This window comes from Nerophis lumbriciformis, linkage group LG20, assembly GCF_033978685.3.
Source record: "Nerophis lumbriciformis linkage group LG20, RoL_Nlum_v2.1, whole genome shotgun sequence".
NCBI lineage: Eukaryota > Metazoa > Chordata > Actinopteri > Syngnathiformes > Syngnathidae > Nerophis > Nerophis lumbriciformis.
In genome coordinates, this window is record NC_084567.2 from 7,011,616 (window position 1) to 7,019,923 (window position 8,308).

Here is an 8,308-nt window from a genome sequence, read left to right on the forward strand (position 1 = left end):
CTGCTCCCTACTTTCCGTTCCGCATTTTCCAGCACACCTTCAACACATCCACGGGTCTGTGAATTCTCACGCAGTTGCTTTTAGCTGCTGGCATTACACGACAGGCTCTTCTCACTCTTTCCTGTGTCTCCCTCTTACAGACAGCAAGCACACCTTCTTACATACGTCACATACTGTCTCGTCATACGTCACATACTGTCACGTCATACGTCACATACGTATACGTCCTCCCCGAGCAGAGAGGTAGCAGAATGGCTAACGTTAGCTGTAATGCTAGCGCAGCCGTGCGAGCAACGCTCCCTCTAAGGTGCTCGCCTGTGCAATTGCGCACTGTTTAAGTGTCCTCTGCGCATAGCAAATCTATGCCACGCACAAAATCAAATAAAAAAAATAAGCGCATAACAATTTTTGACACACGGACACAACAGAGAAAACAGTTTTCGTCATCATTGTTCAAATATTGTGACGTCTGTCGAGACGCTTATCTCCATTCGGTGCCACACGTCCACACCATCAAAATGCCGAAGCAAAAATTTCAACATCAACACCGTATGAAAAAATTAGTGATTTTTTTAGTTGTGATTTCCTTCTCTGCATGAAAGTTTAAAAGTAGCATATATTAATGCAGTATGAAGAAGAATGTTTTAATGTAGACATGCAAGCCTTGAAAGAAAATTTTGAAAATCAAGACTACATTTCCTGCAAATGGGTGCATTTCTACCCTATATTTTAACTTTAGATTTATTCTCATATCAAACTCTTTTGGCTGTCTTTTTGACACTTACATCCGGCGCCCCCCTCCACACCCTGGATTATAAATAATGTAAATAATTCAATGTGATTATCTTGTGTGATGACTGTATTATGATGATAGTATATATCTGATAGTATATATCTGTATCATGAATCAATTTAAGTGGACCCCGACTTAAACAAGTTGAAAAGCTTATTGGGGTGTTACCAATTAGTGGTCAATTGTACGGAATATGTACTTCACTGTGCAACCTACTAATAAAAGTCTCAATCAATCAATCAAAACACATAGAATCCTCATACTGCTGTGATTATATGCATCAAGTGTTCATTCAAGGCTAAGGCAAAATATCGAGATATATATTGTGTATCGCAATATGGCTTTAAAATATCGCAATATTAAAAAAATGCCATATCGCCCAGCCCTAGTTGAATGATGCCATTTCTGTTTGTCATGTATAATTGTGTCTATTTTGTGTTTATCCTTGAATAAACAGGTCAGTTTCTTGTTACCAACCATTGTGTATTATTCAAACTCACCTTATTCAGCTGGCTAGTTGTTATCAAGAGTACTAAAACCCTTTTCAACATGATTCTGACAACTAAGTAGGCTAAATAACTTAAACTTTAATATATGCTCGGATAGGCCAGTATCGGTATCGGTCAGTATCGGTATCGGATTGGAAATGCAAAAACAGTATCGGATCGGAAGTGCAAAAACCTGGATCGGGACATCCCTAGTAGTGTCATTAAACTAAGTTACTTGCTATCAACACGGCCTCATCCTTCAAACACGATAATAACATGGTACCAGGAGTAAACTCGACTTGACGACATGGATCTAAAACCAGCGGAAAGTTTGAAACCAACGGGGAATGTCGACGAGAACTGGCGCACCTTCAAACAGCAGTTCCACCTGTACGTTGCGGCTATGGGACACGAGACAAAGCCGGAGGCGAGAAAGGTAGCGCTGCTGCTAACGATAGCAGGGCCACAGGCCATAGAAGTATTTAACACGTTTGTGTTGGCCCTGCGATGAGGTGGCGACTTGTCCAGGGTGTACCCCGCCTTCCGCCCGATTGTAGCTTAGATAGGCTCCAGCGCCCCCCGCGACCCCAAAGGGAATAAGCGGTAGAAAATGGATGGATGGATGGGGTGTTTGACACTCCTGACGATTATGGAAAGTTGGATGTAGTGCTTAGCAAATTTGACACTCACTGTTCTCCGAAGTATGTACTGGAGAGGAGGCTACGCCGGATAGTCGAACCTCGGATTCAGGAGGAACAGTGTGGTTTTCGTCCTGGTCGTGGAACTGTGGACCAGCTCTATACTCTCGGCAGGGTCCTTGAGGGTGCATGGGAGTTTGCCCAACCAGTCTACATGTGTTTTGTGGACTTGGAGAAGGCATTCGAACGTGTCCCTCGGGAAGTCCTGTGGGGAGTGCTCAGAGAGTATGGGGTATCGGACTGTCTGATTGTGGCAGTCCGCTCCCTGTATGCTCAGTGCCAGAGCTTGGTCCGCATTGCCGGCAGTAAGTCGGACACGTTTCCAGTGAGGGTTGGACTCTGCCAAGGCTGCCCTTTGTCACCGATTCTGTTCATAACTTTTATGGACAGAATTTCTAGGCTCAGTCAAGGCGTTGAGGGGATCTGGTTTGGTGGCTGCAGGATTAGGTCTCTGCTTTTTGCAGATGATGTGGTCCTGATGGCTTCATCTGGCCAGGATCTTCAGCTCTCACTGGATCGGTTCGCAGCCGAGTGTGAAGCGACTGGGATGAGAATCAGCACCTCCAAGTCCGAGTCCATGGTTCTCGCCCGGAAAAGGGTGGAGTGCCATCTCCGGGTTGGGGAGGAGATCTTGCCCCAAGTGAAGGAGTTAAAGTACCTCGGAGTCTCGTTCACGAGTGAGGGAAGAGTGGATGGTGAGATCGACAGGCGGATCGGTGCGGCGTCTTCAGTAATGCGGACGCTGTATCGATCCGTTGTGGTGAAGAAGGAGCTGAGCCGGAAGGCAAAGCTCTCAATTTACCGGTCGATCTACATTCCCATCCTCATGAGCTTTGGGTTATGACCGAAAGGACAAGATCACGGGTACAAGCTCTGTCATCCGGGAGGACCTCAAAGTAAAGCCGCTGCTCCTCCACATGGAGAGGAGCCAGATGAGGTGGTTCGGGCATCTGGTCAGGATGCCACCCGAACGCCTCCCTAGGGAGGTGTTTAGGGCACGTCCGACCGGTAGGAGGCCGCGGGGAAGACCCAGGACACGTTGGGAAGACTATGTCTCCCTGCTGGCCTGGGAACGCCTCGGGGTCCCACAGGAAGAGCTGGACGAAGTGGCTGGGGAAAGGGAAGTCTGGGCTTCCCTGCTTAGGCTGCTGCCCTCGCGACCCGACCTCGGATAAGCGGAAGAAGATGGATGGATGGATGTTCTCCGAAGAAGAACGAGACGTACGTGCTTCGGTCTCGTACGCAGCAGCAACATGGGCCATTCGATAGCTTCCTGGCGGACTTGCGGCGAAAGGCGCAGTCCTGCAACTTCGCGATGCTGAAGGACTCCATGATCTGGGACCAGGTAGTCTTTGGCGTGGACGATAAAAAGGTCAGAGAGAGGCTACAACGAGAGATGGAGCTGACGCTGGCGGGAGCCATTAAGATCTGCCAGGCGAGTGAGCTGTCCCAAAAGCGCGTGAGGACGTTCAGCGAGATGTCTGCAGTCGCCTCGGCGCAGAGCGACAGCGGTGTCGTATCAGCGGAGACAGCGCTCACAGACGCGGCCTGCACGGCAGTCGGAGGACGTGATGATAAGCTGCGAGCGCTGCGGCACACAGCACAAGCCTAGACAATGTCCGGCGTTTGGTAAGCAATGCTCCAGTTGCCAAGGCAAGAATCATTTTGCTAAACAGTGCTTCTCCAAATGGAAAGAGGGGAAGAAAGGAACAACTGTAAACATTAGGGGTGTAACGGTACGTGTATTTGTATTGAACCGTTTCGGTACTGGGGTTTCGGTTCGGTACGGGGGTGTACCGAATGAGTTTCTAAGCTAAAGTCTTAACAAGCTGCTTTGCTTCTTCTGCCTCTGTCTCAGCACCCAGCATTGTCCCACCCACACAACCATCTGATTGGTTACATACAAAGCGGTAACAACCAATCAGCAGTGCGTATTCAGAGCGCATGTAGTCAATGCTCCAGCGTCGAGCAGATAGGTGTTTAGCAGGTGAGCATAAGGCAGCGTACTCTCCCCAAATGATAATAAACACCTCCCAGTCAACTACTAGTAACATCACTATGAGCCCTTTGACGTTCTAGAAACTTAAACTGCAGCTCAGCTCGCTCGCAGCCCTGGCTTGAGGTGAAGGCTAATTCGCTTTTAGCGTAACGTTAGCTCATATTGCAGTGTGTGTTAGGGACAGCAAAGCCCTGTCTGTCTGTTATTTCACTTGAACGCCATGGTGTTCAGGGATGAATAGTCTCTCCTATTGCTATTGTACTATTTTTTCGGCTCTAGTTACATTAATCATTAGTAATGGAGCAGCCTAGTTTTGAATGGCAGGGTCCCTGCTATCACATGTTGATAAAAATATAACATTTACATAATAAAAATCTACGACAGGCTTCCCAAATGCTGTAATAAATTAAGCATGATGAGTTGACTTGAAACTGTTTGAAACTTTTTATATGTAGAAGAAAAGTTTTGTCATTTTATTTAATCTGAGCAACAACTTGAGGCAGTTTAATGGTGATTGACGTGGGCAGAACTATTATAGTGTTCCCAATGTTAAAAGGATAAAGCCATTGTTTACAAATTTGGTAAATAAATAACCAAAAAAATTATATTTTGTTGTTTTCTTACTGTACCGAAAATGAACTGAACCGTGACCTCTAAACCGAAGTACGTACCGAAACTAAAATTTTGTGTACCGTTACACCCCTAGTAAACATAGTAGATGAGCCTGATCTCAGTGACACGTTCTATGTTGGTATGGAAAAATTTGGAAAGTGAACAAATAAATAATGTAAATGACGTCACTGGTGAAGTTAAAAAATGGCTCCTCTAATGCTAAATGGGACTGCAGTCACCATGAGATTGGACACGGGTGTGAAAGCAAATCTCATAAGCATGTGTGATGTAAAGGCAATGAAAAATAAGCCACAAATAAAAAGAAAATAATCTGGACTGAAAGACTACATTGTGGCTTATTTTTCATTGCCTTCACATCACAACTAAAGGGGAACATTATCACAATTTCAGAAGGGTTAAAACCATTAAAAATCAGTTCCCAGTGGCTTATTTTATTTTTTGAAGTTTTTTTCACAATTTTACCCATCACGCAATATCCCTAAAAAAAGCTTCAAAGTGCCTGATTTTAACCATCGTTATATACACCCGTCCATTTTCCTGTGACGTCACACAGTGATGCCAATACAAACAAACAGCAAGGTATAGCGACATTAGCTCGGATTCAGACTCGGATTTCAGCGGTTTAACACTGTCAGATAAGATAATTACTAACAACTGTGAACTAGGTTTACAGCATATGAAATACATTTGGCAACAACATGCACTTTGAGAGTGCAGACAGCCCATTTCAGGCACGCTAAGAACATATATTTTTCCACGATTTCAGCACTCAGGTTAACCATACCTAAATAGACACAAAATACTGCATTACACAAGACTACCCGGATGTACTCGAATGATTGAAAAAAATAAATGTTTTTAAGCTAAATTATTGGTAAACACAGTTTATGTATAATAATTTACGTAAAACCGCGAGTAATGAATAAAGTTTTCATCAATTAATATATTCTGTAGACATACCCTCATCCGCTCTCTTTTCCTGAAAGCTGGTCTGTCCAGTTTTGGAGTTGATGTCAGCAGGCCAGGGAAGCTAGAGTCGATATTCTTCTCTTGATCATCTTCGGTGGCATAAGGAACGGTTGCCATCTCTGTCGTAGCATAGCTTTCGTCGGTAAAGTGTGCGGAACAAACGACTGACCATTTCGTCGGCTTTCCCCACAGCCTCGTATTTTGAACACATTTCGTCCAATTTCTTGCCACTTTCGCATCTTTGGGCCACTGGTGCAACTTCAATCCGTCCCTGTTCGTGTTGTTACACCCTCCGACAACACACCGACGAAAGTGAGAAAATGGCGGAACGTTGTGACGTCATCGCTCAGAGAGCGAATAATAGAAAGGCGTTTAATTCGCCAAAATTCACCCATTTAGAGTTCGGAAATCGGTTAAAAAAATATATGGTCTTTTTTCTGCAACATCAAGGTATATATTGACGCTTACATAGGTCTGGTGATAATGTTCCCCTTTAAGATGTTTGTAATGGGGAAAGATGTTAATGTGTCTTGTTTTCATGATTGCATTTAAGATAAATGACATTTAGCATGATAGCTGTTAACTGGCGACTAGTGATGTAAGTGCCTAAGATGGTAGTTATTGATTAGCAGTGTGATGAGGGCTTTCTGCTGGTGAGTGATTAGCACTACAGTTAGAGCCACCTATCGCTAGGTAGAAATGAGCAGTTTCACCAACATTTTTATGTGAAACCATATTACTAACTGTCTGGTGTTTGACAGGATTCATGGAAGTTTATTGTCATACCAGCACACGATACACATGAGATGGCACACAATTTAGTACCACGTGAACAATAGGATGTACATAATACATTAAATAAAATACAATAAATATAAAAATACAATGTAAAAACAATGACAACAAATACAAGCACAGTTGGGACACGTCCATTACTATCCTTCCATTGATGTCTATTGCTACAGATACAATACATAGAAGACAATTTGTTTTTGTTTGTTTGTGTCTTGCAGACGTCCAGCAGCTGATCGGTAATAAAGAAGATGTTTCCCCTCAGTTAGGGGGGAGCTCCACTTTGAAGCAGGAGACTCCACAACCACCCTGCATTAAAAAGGAAGAGGAGGAACTCTGCATCACTCAGGAGGGAGAGTGTCTTCTAGGACGAGAGGAAGCTGATTACACCAAGTTTCCACTGAGTATTCTCTCTGTGAAGACTGAAGATGATGAAGAGAAACCACAAGTAGACAACCTCTTAGCTCCACTATCAGATAGTGAGGCTGAAGACGAGGTTGAAGAATCTTTGAGCAGCGATAAAGACTGTGAAGGTGATATGAGGACTCACACTGACAACAAACACTCTGAATGCTCTTCAAAGAAGAGAGGTAAAAAATGTTTGAGCTGCTCAGTTTGTGGCAAAAGCTTTTCTCAAAATAGCTCTTTGACTCGACACATGAGAACACACACAGGAGAAAAACCATTTACTTGTTCAGTTTGTGGCAAAAGCTATTCTCAAAACAGCCGATTGACTCAACACATGAGAACACACACAGGTGAAAAACCATTTAATTGTTCAGTTTGTGGCAAAAGCTTTTCTCAAAATCGCATTTTGACTCAACACATGAGAACACACACAGGTGAAAAACCATATATTTGTTCAGTTTGTGGCAAGAGCTTTTCTCAAAATAGCGTTTTTACTCAGCACATGAGAACACACACAGGTGAAAAACCATTTAACTGTTCGATTTGTGGTAAAAACTATTCGGTTAAGAGTACTTTGATTGAACACATGAGAACACACACAGGTGAAAAAACATTTAGTTGTTCAGTTTGTGGCAAAAGCTTTTCTGTTAAGAGGAATTTGACTCAACACATCAGAACACACACAGGTGAAAAAACATTTGGTTGTTCAGTTTGTGGCAAAAGCTTTACTGTTAAGAGGAATCTGAACCGACACGTAGGAACACACACTGGACTAAAACCATATAATTGTTCAGTTTGTGGTAAAAGCTTTCCTCAAAACAGCTCTTTGTGTCGACACATGAGAACACACGCAGGTGAAAAAACATATAATTGTTCAGTTTGTGGCAAAAAATGTTCTCGAAATACCTCTTTGACTCAACACATGACAACACACAGGTGAAAAACCCTTAATTGTTCAGTTTGTGGTAAAAGCTTTCCTCATAACAGCTCTTTCTGTCGACACATGAGAACACACACAGATGAAAAACCATACAAGTGTTCAGTTTGTGGCAAAAGCTTTGCTGTTAAGAGCCATTTGACTCAACACATGAGAACACACACTGGTGAAAAACCCTTTAATTGTTCAGTTTGTGGTAAAAGCTCTCCTTATAACAGCTCTTTGTGTCGACACATGAGAACACACGCTGGAGAAAAAAACATTTAGTTGTTCAGTGTGCTGTAAAAGGTTCCCACATAATGCAGACGCAGTAAAACACATAAAAGCACACAAGGGAAAATAACCAATTAGCTGTTTAGTTTGTGGTATGTTGCTCATATGTGGCGACATCCACCCTACCCAGGACCTCCTCACTGCTTCTTTCACAAATATCTGAGGTATTCATACAAACTTGGATTATTTGGAGCATAATCTTATCTACTCATGACCCCATGTCTTCTCTGTATCTGAAACCTTCTTGAACAGTAAGATAGATGATGCTTCAAGTGCTTGGTTATTCCTTCTTCAGTCCAGGGACCTGGGGCCTCATGT

The 8,308-nt window shown here is 43.4% G+C and overlaps 1 protein-coding gene across 1 annotated transcript; it reads left to right on the forward strand.

Moving 5' to 3' along the window:
• Positions 1–3,155: 3,155 nt before the first annotated feature.
• On the forward strand, positions 3,156–7,846 carry LOC133619316 (uncharacterized). The gene is made up of 2 exons (XM_061980283.2): positions 3,156–3,608; positions 6,594–7,846. The coding sequence occupies exons 1-2, from the start codon at positions 3,551–3,553 to the stop codon at positions 7,718–7,720; spliced, it is 1,185 nt and encodes a 394-aa protein (XP_061836267.1). The 5' UTR covers positions 3,156–3,550; the 3' UTR covers positions 7,721–7,846.
• The last annotated feature ends 462 nt before the right edge of the window (positions 7,847–8,308 follow it).